The 16,790-nt window shown below is 35.5% G+C and overlaps 7 protein-coding genes across 7 annotated transcripts; 3 read left to right on the top strand and 4 right to left on the bottom strand.

Moving 5' to 3' along the window:
• Positions 1 to 1,535: 1,535 nt before the first annotated feature.
• On the bottom strand, positions 1,536 to 2,018 carry PHYBLDRAFT_147812 (hypothetical protein; the record flags this gene model as incomplete). The annotated part of the gene is made up of 2 exons (XM_018431956.1): positions 1,536 to 1,741; positions 2,000 to 2,018. The coding sequence occupies 2 exons, from the start codon at positions 2,016 to 2,018 to the stop codon at positions 1,536 to 1,538; spliced, it is 225 nt and encodes a 74-aa protein (XP_018289359.1).
• Positions 2,019 to 5,636: 3,618 nt separating this feature from the next.
• Positions 5,637 to 5,945, top strand: PHYBLDRAFT_147811 (hypothetical protein; the record flags this gene model as incomplete). Its single annotated transcript, XM_018431955.1, has 2 exons — positions 5,637 to 5,688; positions 5,746 to 5,945. The coding sequence occupies 2 exons, from the start codon at positions 5,637 to 5,639 to the stop codon at positions 5,943 to 5,945; spliced, it is 252 nt and encodes an 83-aa protein (XP_018289358.1).
• Positions 5,946 to 8,009: 2,064 nt separating this feature from the next.
• PHYBLDRAFT_147810 (hypothetical protein) lies at positions 8,010 to 8,317 on the top strand (the record flags this gene model as incomplete). Its single annotated transcript, XM_018431954.1, has 2 exons — positions 8,010 to 8,091; positions 8,238 to 8,317. 2 exons carry the CDS (start codon positions 8,010 to 8,012, stop codon positions 8,315 to 8,317), a joined length of 162 nt encoding a protein of 53 aa, XP_018289357.1.
• A 42-nt stretch (positions 8,318 to 8,359) lies between these two features.
• Positions 8,360 to 8,621, top strand: PHYBLDRAFT_114593 (hypothetical protein; the record flags this gene model as incomplete). The annotated part of the gene is made up of 2 exons (XM_018428401.1): positions 8,360 to 8,429; positions 8,539 to 8,621. Coding segments are annotated over 2 exons (153 nt in total), but the record flags the coding sequence as incomplete, so codon positions are not given.
• A 662-nt stretch (positions 8,622 to 9,283) lies between these two features.
• PHYBLDRAFT_74012 (hypothetical protein) lies at positions 9,284 to 10,465 on the bottom strand (the record flags this gene model as incomplete). Its single annotated transcript, XM_018442963.1, has 5 exons — positions 9,284 to 9,505; positions 9,662 to 9,751; positions 9,849 to 10,033; positions 10,255 to 10,323; positions 10,453 to 10,465. The coding sequence occupies 5 exons, from the start codon at positions 10,463 to 10,465 to the stop codon at positions 9,284 to 9,286; spliced, it is 579 nt and encodes a 192-aa protein (XP_018289355.1).
• Positions 10,466 to 10,760: 295 nt separating this feature from the next.
• On the bottom strand, positions 10,761 to 13,085 carry PHYBLDRAFT_126070 (hypothetical protein). Its single transcript, XM_018429077.1, has 5 exons — positions 13,032 to 13,085; positions 12,805 to 12,872; positions 12,452 to 12,731; positions 11,340 to 12,349; positions 10,761 to 11,208 (listed from the first exon to the last, which is right to left on the bottom strand). Exons 1-5 carry the CDS (start codon positions 13,036 to 13,038, stop codon positions 11,137 to 11,139), a joined length of 1,437 nt encoding a protein of 478 aa, XP_018289354.1. The 5' UTR covers positions 13,039 to 13,085; the 3' UTR covers positions 10,761 to 11,136.
• Positions 13,086 to 14,554: 1,469 nt separating this feature from the next.
• PHYBLDRAFT_126066 (carbohydrate esterase family 4 protein) lies at positions 14,555 to 16,364 on the bottom strand. Its single transcript, XM_018429076.1, has 3 exons — positions 15,915 to 16,364; positions 15,433 to 15,708; positions 14,555 to 15,233 (listed from the first exon to the last, which is right to left on the bottom strand). Exons 1-3 carry the CDS (start codon positions 16,329 to 16,331, stop codon positions 14,727 to 14,729), a joined length of 1,200 nt encoding a protein of 399 aa, XP_018289353.1. The 5' UTR covers positions 16,332 to 16,364; the 3' UTR covers positions 14,555 to 14,726.
• Between the last annotated feature and the right edge of the window lie 426 nt (positions 16,365 to 16,790).

Below are 16,790 nucleotides of genomic sequence, written 5' to 3'. Positions count from 1 at the left end.
CCACAATTTAAAAGTTGTTTGGTACTAATTACTCAAATATTGATCAAAATGTCAATTTATTTCACTTTAAAAATGACTTTTAAACAGAAAATTCGCTATACACATAAATTGACTAAGCAAAGTCTTTTTGTATGCATAAGTAGCCTGGTGAGACATGGTAAGATCCACAGTGTTAAAGTTGTTTGGTATTAATTGCTCTAATATTGATCAAAATGTCAATTTACTTCGCTCGGAATGACTTTTGTGGTATACACACCACAATTGAGTGAAGAACAGACTTCACAGCCAAACATTGGTTCCTTCTTGCTAATAAACCTGGCAAGTTAACAATCTCCGGAACTGTTACACACCAGGAACACGTACACTACACACTCATACATTGTAAATCAACCATTACACAACAGGAATTTTTATTACGAGGATTTTAATAGTAGCAGATATAAACAATATTATTTTGTCTTTTTAATAAATAAAACTCTCACAGTATCTAATTTTTTTATTATTGAGATACTAACCCAATAACAATCCCGAGTACCTCACCAAGAACATACGCCAGGTTTATTAGCAAGAAGGAGCCAATATTTGGTTTCGGTATGTATATAATGCCAAATAACCTTAACGCTGTGGATCTTACCATGTCTCACCAGGCTACTTATGCATAAAAAAAGACTTTTCTTAGTCGATTTATGTATATTGCGGATTTTCTGTTTAAAAATCATTTTTAGAGTGAAATAAATTGACATTTCGATCAATATTAGAGCAATTAGCACCAAATAACTTCTATACTGTGGATCTCACTGTGCCGCACCAGGTTACTTATACATACAACAGACCGTTGCTTAGCCGATGTATATGTATGGCGGATTTTCGGTATTTAATTTGTCGTTTTGCTCGAAATTCATTTTTTTCATAAAACACAACCAGCGCACAGGGCACTCGCTATTTAAATATTATTTTTTTTTTTTCAAAGTGGAGATTAAGTATAGAAAGCCAGATAAAGATGTGTCTTCCCTAGCCAATACAGTGATTTTTTTTCAGAATCTTTTGCGAGTAAATGTGTGTTTAAACATATTCTTTGTTGCTTTTTGTAACTGTTTAATAGAGTCGGTGCAGAAACCCACAAGTGTCTTATAAAATGACATATCCTGATTGGCCTAATTTATAATGCCTAGTATATATGTTCGTCGTACACATCTTTTTTTCTCTTTATCGCACTCCTCTCAAAATATTTTTAAACGGAATGCTTCTTTTGTAAGATCGGTAGTACTTTGGTCACAGAAAAGTGAATATGGAATGCGGGGAGACTGGAGGACTTTACCACTTTTTTTTTTCAACACTTCTTTAATACCTTTTCTTCATACAAGGCAAAAAGCCATCTTGTAAAGCTTCTATGGGGCTCCATCTTATCACTATCACATGAAAATAGATGTGACTGTCCATCTCATCTAGAAAAAAAGAAAAAAAAACTGGCCAAAAAACTATAAAAGAAGGGCCAATCCGTCCAAATTTTCAGATTTTTTTCTTCACATAAAGGGCTAAGCGGGAAAGAGGGGCGCTAAGATTGCGTCTACTCGCCTAATACTGCACTTCTGACCCATTAAGACTGCAAAGTTTTTCTGGCAGATAAATAAGCGCGAGTAGCGCCGGCACGACTGTGGCATTGGCAGTTCATCGCATTCTTCGCAGGTGGAGGTGTGGTGGATAAAGGCTGATACGTGGATCAGGCCATAAATTGGACTATCTTTTTAGTCCACCCATTTATAAAATAAATGAAAATTAATCCTTTCAATTAACGAATGGTGAAAATCAATTCACTAATTAATAGAATCATTATTATTATTTTTCCTTTTGATCATTAAATAATAATTATTCCTTTCATTAATGATTAGTGACTTTTGTTTATTTATTTTTCATGAAATTATTATACATATTATTATTATTATTCATATGAATATTAATGCTGCTAATCCTTCATTACATTTCAATACAAAAAAATTACCATTCACTTCATTGTTCATTCTCTTTTGCATGTCAGTGACACCAACCAAGTAAGAGGCGCTTTATTTTTATTTGAATTTACGCGACACCAAGATGCACAGGCCACATCATCATACTATCTTTTCATTACAATCCAAATTACATTTGGTACTATTCAATGAACATTAACCTGCAGAGATTACCATCAAGAGACAAATAGGTTTGACACAGCTTAAATAACAGATTCTTAATGCAGTCAAATTACGCACTCACATAAATATGTTGTATAATGTATTTATCTATAGACTAATTACACGGATTATAATTAACAAAAGTAATAAATCACTTTTGACACTGACAAATGATAAACTCTCATCCCATTCAAACACACACATACACACACATTTAAGTTTATTTCTGCCTTTGTTTGTGAGCTGATTAATTAAAAAGTTTACCTGATAAACACGGTAAAGTCTAACTAACAGTCTGCCAAGTTTGGAGAAGATTCACTGTATTATACTAATCACAAACACACAATGTACTTGTGCTTGTTTTTTTTTTAAAAATAAGCAGCTTCTTTAAAAAGGGATTTTTGTTAACATTAGTAGCTAATTGTAAAATAATGTGCAAACAATGTGTCCCATTTCATTAATTCATTTAATGATGTTTGAAAGCAAAGCAGAAAACAAAACAAAAATGAGTCTTTTCACAACAAAACGAGATAAAAGTGATGATTATGAAAGGTCGTGTCATTGCCTTTGTAAAACAGCCAGGATACAGTTTGTTTCTTTTTTGTGCTTATACGTGGGTCTGTGTGTGTGTGTGCGTGCCTTTATTTCATTTCTTCTTTAAGAAGAGTAAGCTGTAGTATTCTGGTTACTTTATGTTGGCAGAACATATAGTGTAGAGATGTTCTTTTAAATTTGTAGGCTGTGTATAAGCGCCAATTTGAAACATATTTCTCGAAGCCGGACAGGCGTAAATAGCAACGGTCGAGCCACATACACAATGAGACATTTTCAAAATTAACTTAAAGGTGATAGCTATCCCACATGATAGAAGCTATTCAAACAGAGTTGAATCTGCTCTATAGTCGCTGGAAAGACAGTATCTCGTTATTAGTCTAATAACTACATAAAGGTTTTATCAAAGTGGTTACCAGGGCGACTTTTTCTTTATACAAATGCTACTTTCGTTTTAACCCACGTAGCCACTCTTTTCGCCGTCAAGGTTCCAACAGGTTGTCAATGAAAATACAGTTCAGAGATTCACGACTACCATAAAATCTTCAATTAATGATATGATTAAGTTATTTCCTCCGTGAAGAGCATCTTAAAGTACTTGGGGTTGTTTATAGGTTAGTGTCCCAATATTAAGGAAAGTCGATGCGTTATGCACACCACAATTGAGTGAAGTACAAGCTTTATAACCAAGCACTGGTTCCTTCTTGCTAACGAACCTGGTAAGCTAACAATCTCCGGAACTGTTACACACCTGGCACATGTACACTACACACTCATACAGTGTAAACCAACCATTACACAACAAGAATTTTAACAGTAACAGATAAAAACAATATTATCTTATGTCTTAAATAAATAACACTTTATAGTATTTACTTTTACCAATATTGAGATATTAAGCCCTAAACAATCCCAAATACCTCACTAAGAACATACAACTGGCTCATTAGCAAGAAGGAACCAATGTTTGGTTATGGAGTCTGTTCTTCACTCAATTGTGGTGTGTATACCACAGCTACTAAAAAATAACCATTAATAAGGTGCACAAAATTCCAGGTCACTAATACTGAATTTTTCAAAAGGTATTTGCGCTTTGAATTAGTTTGTGTATGTGCTGCAAGATTTATCTTTTTAGTACAATATATGTTTTTTTGTAAGGACGCTGAACCCCAAGGGTTTTTATTGAGATATCAATTCTAAGGTGAAAAGGAGTGCCCAATCCTGCTTTTGAAATATATTCTCTATTGTTGTTAGGATATTTTGAGTTATATGTGGTATGAGTGAGTGTACGTGGGAAAAAAGAGGCAAATAAAGTTCCTAGTAAAGATGGGCGACAAGAGAAGCTGCAGAGGCAAAAATAAAGGTACCCGGGAATGGAATATCTTAAAACACAACGGTTTAGGGATGGTGTCAGGCTGTTAAGAGTGTATAGCTGATGAGAGGAACGACGGGAGTGTTTGGATCGACAACTGGTGGGAAATAGAAGGGTAAAAATGGAATGAATGTCTTGTATGGAGGGCATGTTTCCAAAATGCAATAAGCAAAAATTAGCTTACACAGAGAGTCTTAGAGAAAAAATGAACAGAAAATCGGAACTCGTTTCGTTTTATTCACCATAAATGGGGTATGACCCGTCAGAAAAGATGGTAGGAATCTGTGTGACACGCTAGGGGAGGAATGAGACCGCAGGATATCATTGAACAGGAATGGCGGGAGAAAATAGCAAAAGAAAAAGGTTTCAGAGGGATGCAATGGTTGATGATTTGATGGAAGAGCTTGTTAATAATAAGAGGGCTGTGAGACCACCCTTAGTGCAATATAATGCGATTTTTTAGGAATTATTACCAAAATTAGAGGATTTTTAAACAGGTTGAAACACTATCAGAAAGGACTTTTGTCAGATAGTTCGAATATAACAAGATTCACAGGGAGTTTTATCTATCAATCAAGATTAGTAGTTTTCCTTTCTTGATAGAAAATATCTTTCTCAATCTCTTTAAAATTAGGTAAGAAAGTAGATAGATTCTGGTGGACGTTTAAAGAAAATTAAAAATATTAAAATAGCAAAAGCAGAGTATCTTTTGAGCACCAGGACCTAAACAAAACAAAAAAAACCGACATACAAATCAACTATATCAATGAATCAGCTGTAATAACCAGCATGTAACAACACTCTACTCTACTCTATGAAATCCAATATGAAAATGTGCCTATTTTATGACTTCTACATATTAGTACTTTATACTTTATGTCTGTCAAATTATCTTTAAAGCCTGTAATATAAAAATGCTTGTAGGTAATGATGCTTATTTAAATACACCCAAATCGATTTTTTTTGTGCACAGTCTGTGTAAATACAATGAGCACGTTTACTTGTGTATACACCTCACCACGCCTTTTCTGTCTTTCTTTCAAACACGCATTTTTTATACCTTTTCATCTCTCTTCTTTTCTATTTTATTTTTTCTCTCGCTCATTCCGATGCATCTCCTTTACAATCTCCATGCAGATTAGCCGAATTCAGTTATAGGTTTCACGCCATTGCTATTCTCAAAAATTATTTTGATTTTTCTTAATGGACTTTATAGATAAAAACGGCCCCATACAATCAAACACAGTAATCAACACAATGATAAGAATACACATATTATATTATATTATATTATATTATATTATATTATATTAATCTTTAGATTTATTTAACTAAATTAATTTTTCTTATTAATGAGACTTCCTAATTACAACATTAACCTCTTCAATCAAGTAAAAAAAAAAGTTTGAACGCGTATTTTTTTTATTAGTCAACAACAGTTTAAAAATTATTTTATTTATTTATTAAAGATATACATAAAGAAGCTATTTTATTTTATATGATTTCACTTAATGTTTTTTTACTAATGTAAAAAAATAAAAAGCATGACACCAAGTTCTTTGTCCCCGCATTACGCGGCTCAATCTCCCTCAGGACGTAAACCTGACTTGGTAGCGAAGGAGGTGTGGGAATGGTGTTAATCCGTGGCGTAAGATAACAACCGGGTTCATCCCAACTACCCTATCTCATCACTGAGAAGGGCCTGCGAACGTACCAGAGAAACCTACCACAAAGTAGCAGGGTCCAGCGTGTTCGACTACCAAGCAACACCGTCAGTTCCAGAGAGCTTCGAACAAGGATTTCATGAAGAGTCGGCAGTAAACTCCACTTCCTCCCCGTCCTCCACTCAATAAACTTTCATGATGCTAACTCGGCGGCAGCTTTTTTTAAACATTGCTCGTCGCCATTGTTTCAGAAATTATACAATTAAATTCACAATTCAGAACAATGTTGATCTGCGCCTCTAAGAATTAACCAAGAAGCTAGAGACGACGCACTTCCGCTTTTTCCTGCACAGAATAGAAAAAGAATGTCTCCCAATCACCCATAGGTAGCGCGTCAAACTCAACTACAGGCAATCAGGGGGTACCCGTCTCCAGAGTATAAAAAAAGCTAAAGAGAAGAAAACCGTGTCGGTTGAATGGGCTTTATTTTGATATAGCCGCAGTCTGCGACTAAAGTTTGGGTCTGCGCTTTTTTTTGCCAGGGGTGTTCTTTGTCTCCCACGTCAGAGCAGTGACATAGCTGTATACTCTTTTTAGTAGGATTGTGTAACTGTTCTATGACAGTAGTAGCAGCTTATAGATTTAATCAAATAAATGTTGCAAAGTGAAGTAAATTAGAGCAAAGAAGCAAAGAAGTAAAAAGAGTAACGAAGGGTTTAGTTTTAATCGGTATAGAAATAACTCTTAAAGTGGAGTACAAGTTTCTATAACGGCGATTCGTAGGTTACTCTAAGCTGGTCTGTGCACTTTTTATTCGAGTGTACAAAGAGATTTGCTTTTCTTTTGCTTGTACAAGTAGACATAAATGAGACCCGCAAGTCATTAGGAGATAAACTTATAATATCTCAAAGTGCTATAAGGGTATTAGGTAGAAAAGCAAAAAACAAGACAAAAAGTATAAATGTATATTATCTGAATTATTACAATATGGTAGGTGGCGGAATTTTGAGTTCGAGATTGAGTTTTATTGAAATGAGGTTATACCAATAATTGGAGGTATCAAGGTGATTTTCCAAGTGAATACGAAGTGAGGTATTCGGGATTGTTTATGGGTTAGTATCTCAATAATGGGAAAAGTAGATATTGTGAGAGTGTTATTTATAAAGAGACAAAATAATATTGTTTATATCTGCTACTATTCAAATCCCTGTAATTCAAATCCCTGTTGTGTAATGGTTGGTTTACACTGTATGAGTGTGTAGTGTACGTGTGCCTGGTGTGTAACAGTTCCGGAGATTGTTAACTTGCCAGGTTCATTAGCAAGAAGGAACCAGTGTTTGGTTGTGGGGTCTGTTCTTCACTCAATTGTGGTGTGTATACCACACGAAGGATTGCCATAAGTTACGTTGTGTCGATGATGCAAAACATAACAGACCTACCCAGCTTTTTTTTAATTTTTTTAATAACTCTAGATACTAACTGTAGTTATATATTAATAAAAGTGAAAACAATTAGCAAATGAATACTACTGAAGAGGTCAAAGTCTATCATTTTATTATGAGGTTTAATTGGCACTGACAAACCAATTATTTCAAGCTATGTAACATACATTAAATACCGAGAGTTATGTTAGATATAGAATAAAAACAAACAGTCTAATTGTGCTTTCAGTTTACTCAAGACCAATATCAAGTTGCTTATTACAAAGGTTGATTAATTGACAATTGTAATACCAATTTTACAGCAGCAATAACTTAGGTGCTTTATCAGAATGTACATTTAAGACTGTATTGGCTATTCTACTTACAAAAAAGCAAATAATTTACTTTTGCAAAATTTATGTTTTACAAAGAGAAATACCGTAAGATGATAATATTATTTTTATAGAAAAAAAAAGGGTCATTTTGTTTTAATATTTCTCTCTCTTTATGAAATAATACAGTATTGCTTTCTCTCTAAGTTTGTTCCTTTTGGATTGATTTTTAATCTATTGGTGTTTTAATACTTGAATAATGACAGAGTTTTGAATTTGGATATTGAAATGAATTCTAAAAAAGAATACTTGACTTGTATTGTACAAAACTGTTTTTTCTGTCATTTCATCCAAAAAAGGTAAGCTGGACATTTGAAAATTAATTTTGATTCGCCCAAAAAAAAAGTTAACATCACCCGAATTTAAAGGTAGAAAAATACTTATAGGAAATCTCGCAGCTTAAATGCGATTACCTTATATTACCACACTTTTAATTAATCATGGTCTGTACGAAATGTGAAAAGAAGTTGGTTAGCATGGCTGCTCCCGACAAGTGGAAGGAAGGATCCACTAATTCTGTTGGTAAAGATTAACTTGATTTGCAAGAGTACAATTTCATCTGGCTTGACATTACGATCGCCAAAACAAAAGCATAAGCTAATCTTTAATCGCTCTTTTTTTTTTTTAAAAAAAACACACGTACATTTGTTTTCTTTTGTAATGCACAGCTGGATCATCCGGACGCAAGTTGAATCAAAACAAGTTATTATCGAGTTCAGCAAAATTGAGGCAAGACGATCTCGGTTGAAAAAAAAAGATTGATTGATTGTGTATTAACATTACTTGATTTAGATACAATCCCTATGAAAGTAAATGCAAGATATGCAAGGCAAAACTCCACCAGGTCAAAGCCCATTATTGTCAAGGCATGTCTATAATCTATATTTAAGAAAACGATGTTTATTGTATTGACAATTTCTAATTTATTTATCTTTTTTATTTATTTCATCTTTCTTTTGATCTATGTAGCTTGTTCTTACAAAAAGGGTATTTGCGCTATGTGTGGCAAGCAAGTGCTGGATACGACCAGTTATAAGCAATCTTCAAAGTAGAGAAATAATTCCTGGGGGCTCAACTATACTACCACCATTACCGCCACTACTGCTACTACTACTACTACTACTACTGCTACTGCTACTGCTACTACAATTACTGCGGCTTTAACGGTGATAACAGCCACATCATTTTCAAATACACATATATCAATAACATGTTCTTGCCTTGAATCCTCTAGACTGGTACTTATGTTTTTTTTTCACCGTCTTGATATATCGTGGTTATACACATTTTGTTTTGTTTCGCTTAGCACATAATTCAACGCGATCTTTTCGATAAATATAAATGTAATTCAGATGTTAAACAAGTCTATCTCATGTAATTGCATTTGTTGGACTGCTCTTTGTTGAAAAGATATCAAATTTGGCTATTAAATTACGCTAATGGGATCGAGAATCCTGATTCTTGTCTAATTATAACATAAAGCAACCCTGTCTGGTTTGTGATGTATTTTGTTTTTAGTGCCGATATACTAGAATGAATGTATTTATATTGTGCAGTATTGCAGTATAATTATTGAATCCATCTTGTGCAACAATTCAAAACAAGTATATAATTTATTTAAATACATAAAATAACCAAAAAGAGAAAGCTCTAGTTTTTGTTTTAGTAAACGTTTACATGTATATGTATATATATAACTCTGTATTTTGTTTATTTATCGCATGTTACCATCGGCTTTTAGCCAATCGATAGCTTCTTTTTCAGAAACAAGAGTAGGAAATCCAAATCCATTTGAATTTGGAGAAAATAGCTGTGCAAAGTTAATCTGGTGGAATGGAGGATTGGTGTACATAGGAATTGGAGGAGGTGCTTGAGAAACAACAGTGGCATTCCTTGATGCCATTACATGCGATGCCTGTAACTCTTGCAAAAGCAACTTTTATTCCACAATACAAAAAAAAAGAACAGAGAAAAACAATGGTGCGTCAGTGTTTAATAAGTAAATCAGTTGATATACTTTCACTAGAAAAAAAAAGCGCACACACACACACAGAGAGAGATACACAGAATGCTTTATTCTTAAGAGAATTACCTGTCTTTCAACCTCTAGTCTTTGTTCATCTTCAAGCCGTCTTTGTTCTTCTTTAACTTTAGCTTCTTCTTGCTCTACTTCTCTTCGAATCTAGAATATTTCCTTTTTCTTTTAAGAAAATAATAAAACGAAAGAAAGAAATAAAGTATATTTACAATTCCAGAAATTATATCTACACTGCCCTTACAGCCACAGAATTTCGACTTTTGAATCGTTCAAGGCGATCATGCATTTCTTTTAAATGATTTCGTCGATTATGAAGTGGTTGAGCTGGATTCGAAGAAACTGTTGATGTAGCTGTTTCAAAATGTGGCTTCTGTGAGCCATTTATCTCAACATTGGAAGGTAATGGACTTGAATTCTCCATAGGATCTAAAACAAAATGTATGTATGTGTGTATGTATTAAATATATATAAAAGAGTCAAAATGAATATCAATTTTCAATTTATTTTTTAGACTGGAGTTAAAAAAAATTAGAAAAAATGAATTTTGTAAACCCAGAAAACACATTTGGTCTTGTTTAGTAGGGAATTCTTCCACAAAGCGAGATACTTGCCCTCTTTATCCTTCATCCATTCCCATTAATTCACACCAAGACTTGAACCTCCTAGGCCTATGATCAGGTTTGTAAAAGTTAAAGAGAAATAGCGGTAATATTGGCCTAAAGAAGTGAGCAAAAAGATGAACAGGCTTTAAAATAAGTTCTAACGGAATTGATCGACGCACTCAAACAAAAACTAAGAAATATGATTGCTAATCCAGAGGAAAATATGAACATACACTAGCATACTTTTTGGGAGCATATCTCCATCTCCCCGTAAGCTTTATGTATTCATTAATATGGATTGGTGGGTTGAGCAGTTTATTAAATGGATATTAGACTCTCAGTAATGTGATTTGTAAAATGACAAGCAGATTTGGAGAGAATTGAAAGACAGAGTCTAGGATACGTGCTTGTATTCCAACTTTTTAAAGATATAGAAAAGAAGAAGAAGAATATTTAACCGAGTATACAAATCCACGAAGCACAAAATTTACATGCATTTGAATAGATAGACAAATGATTTTAAAGCTATTGACGTTAAACAGTACTTCTTTGTGATTTTGTAATTTATGATTGTGATATATGTATATGTATAAATACACTAAAGAAATATTACAGAAATGATAATAATAAACAAGAGAGGTAGAAACAATACAATACAATACAATACAATACAATACAATACAATACAATACAATATAAAAGCAAACAACCTCTTCTTCTTCTTTTTTCAGGCCAGCTGAGAGGAGTAAAGGGAACCCCCCCTCACCCCTACTCCTTCACCTTTTTGCTTAATCGAATAAATGAATTACTGTTATTATTATTGTTATTATTAATAATATTATTATATATATATAAGTGTGTGTGTATATTTTTTAATAAAGAGAGATAGAGAGAGAAAATGATAAGAGTTGTTAGGCTCTTTTTTTTTTAACCCATCATCATGTTCTCAGCACCAGCGCCACCAGCCTCCATCTGCTCCTTGACAAACATTTCAAAGTACTAAGGATTATAGTAAATAAATAAACAAACAAAAGGAATATTAGAATCATTCTGAAATGTTGTACATTCCACCCATAGTCTCTTTCCCTGTCACCATTATCAAGTTTCTTTAAATATATTTCTTTCTTTACCTGGAAGATGATTGTGACACACAAGAGAATACCAGTACCGGAGCCAACAGCGCCCAACATATCAGCCAAGACAGATACAGCTCCGAGACAGGCACCACCGAAAGAGGCGGCGACGGGAATAACACGCTTGAGTTCCTTGTACATCGAAGTATCACGGTAACCAGCAATAACAAGTTGCTGGTCCTTGAGCTGACGAGCAACATCACGGGGAGAAGATCCAGAGACCTCAATCCATGTCTTGGACAACAAGGCACATGCGGTGAGCATGATACCAATGTAGATAACGGTGTGGATGGGGTTCACGATGGCATCGGTGATGCTGCGAGGGGCCGAGAGGTAGTAAGAGATACCTCCGGTGGCGTAGAGCTGCGAAGATCCCTCAAAGGGTTCCCAGACACCGAGAATACGGACAAGAATGTTGGTCTCGAAACGCTTGTAGAGCATCTGGGAGATCATGAACACATTGGAGGCCATGGTGGACTGGAGCATGATGGGCATGTTGGAAGTGTAGAAGAGCTTGATGGGGTAAGATCCACGCTGGCCACGGGCACGGTTAGACTTGACAGGCAATTCGACACGGAAACCCTGGAGATAGATAACAAGACCAAAGATAAGAGCGGTCGAGAGCAAGCTCATGACATTGGGAAGGTTTGTGCGGTAGAAAGCTTCCTTCAAAGCACGGCTCTTGTCCTTGCGGCTTGCGAGGAGGTATACAAGCGAGACAATGGCACCCTCAAACTCGTCACCACGACCGGTGTTGATGGTTGTGGGAGAAAGGGCCTTCCAGACGATAGTCTCACACACATTGGTGGCAATGAACAGGTTGATACCTGAACCAAGACCGTAACCCTTTTGAAGCAACTCATCCAAAAGCATAGTGATCAAAGAGGCTACAACCAATTGAATGACGAGCAAAACACAGACACCAGCACCAATCTCCTTAGGGCTACCATAGAGACCAGTCAAGACCGAGACGGATGCCTGTCCGAAAGCAATCAACATGGCAAACACTAATTGTTGATATTAAATATATGTTAGATTTGTTTTTTACAGAAAGAAAATAAATTCGTGTATATATATATAATTTCTTCTATTCCATGCACAATTCTTACATTTCTGGGCTCCACTGAACAGAGCTCTGTCTTCCTTCAAGCTGTAGTCAACCTCGATGATGTTAGCACCTGAAAGGAGCTGCATGATCATACCAGATGTGACGATGGGGGTGATTCCGAGTTCCATCAGAGTACCACGGTTGGATGCAAGGATGACTCTCATCCAGAAAAGAGGATCAGATGAATCAGATGACATGATGCCATACAGGGGTACCTGCGACATGACCAAGAATACAAACAATGTCACGCCAGTCCACATCACCTTTTGGTTAAAAGGAACCTACAATTCACACAGATCAGCTTACGAGTTCCCTCTTCTTGGACGCGTTTATTGTTCTCTAGACTTTACTAACCTTGCGATCTGGTGCGGCAATCTCGGGAAGTACGGCCATAAAGGGCCTTACGAGGTGTAAAATCCGGACTAATGAATAAGTTGGTTAAATTAGTATGATATTATTATTATTGAGGGGAAGTCCCTTTTGTATTGACAGCTTATTGTTTTTTTTTTAGTTTTCGATTTTTTCTTTCTTTCTTTTGTTGGTTTCTTTTATTAGCTTGTGTGTACGTATATTATACTTACATCCCATTATTTCTTTATTTATTCTTCTAGTATTTCTATGTATATAGATTCACTACTGGAATAAAGGTAGAAAAAAAACAAAAAAATACAAAAAAGGGTTTAAAGAGAACGGAAAATCTACAAGATGTGACAAAGAGTAGACCAATCACCACAAAGTGAAGTTTTCCTGCCAATCATAGAGACCCACCTTGATCTGGATTCCAAAGTAATATGTGGGACAAGTGATACCAAGCTGTTAAAGAAAGAAATAATTGGATATGTACAAATGTACGTGATTTTCTTTTGGGAGAGTGTGTGTAATGTAATGTGGTGTGGTGCGTGTGGTGCGTGTGGTGCGTGTGGTGCGTGTGGTGCGTGTGGTGCGTGTGGTGCGTGTGGTGAATGGTATGTGGTGGTATGTGCACCGTACGTGTCAACTATAGGTGTTGTCTTGACACCTTCAAGTAGACAACAGGGATAATTCAATTATAATTATAATAATTATAATAATTATAATAATAGTAATAATAGTAATAATAGTAATAATAGCAATAGCAATAGCAATAGTTATAATGGAAAGACGAAGAAGAATGCCAAAGGAGGGGGTATGGATCATTGTGTAGAAGCTGTTCCAGACAACTTCTTGTGAGTGTATTTTTTTTTTAAAAAAAAAGAGAACATCTTACTGTTCCCCTTTTTGTGTATTACACATGCTCTTTAACCTTGAACTCTTGATTCTCCTATAGACTCCTCAATTTATTCTTCTTTATCTTATTGACTAACTTTTTTATTTATTTATAAAATCCTTAAATAAAAACTTACATAAATATATATATATCTATATGCAATACTCCACAGGATATATAAAAGAAAGGAAGAAGATGTCCTATAGTCTCCTGTAAATAATAACCAAAAGAACTCTTTATTGCTCTACATGTATGTATATGATCATATCATTTAATTAAATAATATATATATATATATCTTTACATACTTATATATACATATATATGTACTGAATATTCAGTGTTTTCTCATCCCTTTTTTTTATTGTCATTTTACACGTTCTTTTTCTTACCAATCTTCTTCTTCTTCTTTACAAGATAAATGTATTTCTCTGTAGACAAAGAATATAAACTTTTTGATAAGCTGTTTAAAGAATAATATTTTCTACCCCCAAAAAAAATCAAAAAAAAAATCGAAGAAGCAGAAGCAGAAGCAGAAGCAGAAGCAGAAGCAGAAGAAGAAGAAGAAGAAGAAAAAGAAAAAGAAAACGATTTCATTGCTTGAAAGTCCATTAACATTTTACACAATCTTTATTGTTGGTGTTGTATTTTATGTTGTTGAAAATATTTGGTTGTGCTCGACAACACTATGTAGTATATATAGATAGAAATCTACTGTTATTTTGATCTTCTCATTAATAATAATAAAAATAAAAAAAAGAAAACCGTTCATCATGATCCGGTCTTTTTTTTGTGTACAGATGAAAGAAGGGAAGATAATAAGAAAATGAAAAAAAGAAGGGATTTTGTAACAGATGAAAGAAGAAGAAATGAAGAAATGAAGATTAAGAAATCTTGAATGTTTGTGAGTAAGTAAGTGTTTGTGTAAGTTGAGTTGAAGGGGAGGGGAAAGGGAGGGGGATAGATGGGGGATATTCTTTTGTGTAGTTGTGGGTAAGTTAATCTCTAGACTAGGCCAGGCTATACTGGTCTAAACTAGTGCCAAGAGACCAAAGAGAGCTGCGATGAAGAGTGGGCCGTTCAAGAGTGAACGGACAGAGGCTCCAGCATTGGTGCTGGTTGTACCAGACGCACCAGGTACGACTCCCGATCCTGTAGCAGTGCTTGCATTTTGGTTTACACTTTGGTCAAATGTAGGGAAAGTGATTGTGCTCTCAACGTAGGGGTGTGTGATGTTCATGCAGGTGGCAGCGTCTACGACGTGTTTGTAGGCCTTTTTGATCTCTGGGTAATGCTTGACGAAGAAGTCCATTGTCATGTTGTTGATTTCATGGGTCAAGACAATGTTTCCGCTGGTAGCAAAAGTTCCGTTGGTACCCATCTGGATGTAAGATTCATACTTTTGGTTGACAGTATCGACGGTTACTCCCGGAGTAGAGCCGGCTGCCCAGTCGTTTGTGTCCAAATTCCATAGCATGGCAGTCATGTTGAGCTGAGTGGCGATCCATCGAACGCGGTCATCCAAATCACCCAGAGCCTATTAAAATAATTTATGAGTATGAGTAATGTGTATGTGTATGTGTGAGTATGAGTATGAGTGTGAATAGGTGTGTGTGTGTGTGTAAGAGAGAGAGAAAAAAAAAGAGAGTATATGCATATTGTGTAATTATGGTTGATCCCCATTATGAATTTGATATTGGGTAGTTCAAGTCTATAAAATCTTATGCACAACTTACGGGGCGCCAATACAAAGGAGTTACGCCAGTGACAAATTTTATTGCCTTTGAAGTATAATAGAGTTCGGCCAAGACTTCTTGGTTGGTTAGCGTAGTCATCATCTTGTGAGACCAGGTGTGGCTAGCAAGATGGTGTCCGTCCTTCAGACCACGCAATGCACCATAAGGCCAGTTCATAACGTTTGATCCAACGTAAAACATGGATGCTCTTTGCTTGTTCTCTTCGAGGTAGTCGTAAAAAGCGTTGTGGGAACAGTTTGGACCATCATCGAATGTCTTGTTAAAAAAAACAATTTAAATAAATAAAGGGTCGTTATTATTATTAGTATTATTTTTCACAAGGGTGAATAATTATGGAAATTATAATTACAGTTATGATAATAAAGGGGATAAAAGTTTATATATGTACATATACATATACATATACATATACATATACATATACATATATGTAGATGTAGATGTATGATTTTGATACTTACAAGACCCCAGGTTTCTGGCTCTGGGCAATTGCGAATGTCAGGATTGATACCCTCAGTCTTTGGTGTGACACACTGGGTGGCCGACCACCAACAGTAAGGGTCGTTGGTAGTATCATAGCCGACAAGATCGAGTCCACCGTTTGCACCGATGGTTCTGATTGGGACGTTGGGTACTTTGGACCAATCAATGGAATTGTAAAGATTTTGGAATTCTTGTGATGTATTCATGCCGTTGGAGGTTGCAATACCCCAGATAGTAGGCCATTCATCTTGCTTGACGACAAACTTGGATTGATAGTATTGACATTGTGTGGCCGTGTCAAGAGAAGTTGTCTGGGGGATATCAGGCATTTCAACTGTGGTTGGATCAACGCTGCTGGTGTAGTTTGTAACTGCAGAAGCATTTACACCAAGCATAGCAGAGAGAGCTAACAAGATGGCTGTAGGATATTGTTTAATCATCGTTCGTCAGCAAAGAGAGAGAGATAAAGAGAGAGAGTGTGTGTAGGTTTAAAGAGTTGAAGTGAGAGTAGAGAAATGGCTTGTGTGCAAGAGTGAGAGAGAGCAAAGAGAGCAAAGAGAGAAAAAGAGAATTAATAACCAAGAGACAGAAAGGACCAGATCTCGATAGGCTTGGTGTTTATATATAGTTTTGAGACTAATATATAGGATGCGGATCAAAGCAAATAGAAAAGGAGGAAAGCATTACTGGCTAATTACTCAAGCTAAGATGGGATATAGCTAAAATGTGGGCCGAATAGTCAGACAGACTGAGCTGAGGGTCGACAGTCAGACACAGACAGGGAGGTTTTCTGGGGGATAAGAGATGAGTTTAAAAACGTGCTCGTTGGAACTTCCTTTTTTAGGTTTAAATAA

This window comes from Phycomyces blakesleeanus (genome assembly GCF_001638985.1).
Source record: "Phycomyces blakesleeanus NRRL 1555(-) unplaced genomic scaffold PHYBLscaffold_16, whole genome shotgun sequence".
Lineage (NCBI taxonomy): Eukaryota > Fungi > Mucoromycota > Mucoromycetes > Mucorales > Phycomycetaceae > Phycomyces > Phycomyces blakesleeanus.
Note: the sequence above shows the minus strand (reverse complement) of the source record. Positions and strands in the feature narration are given on the sequence as shown.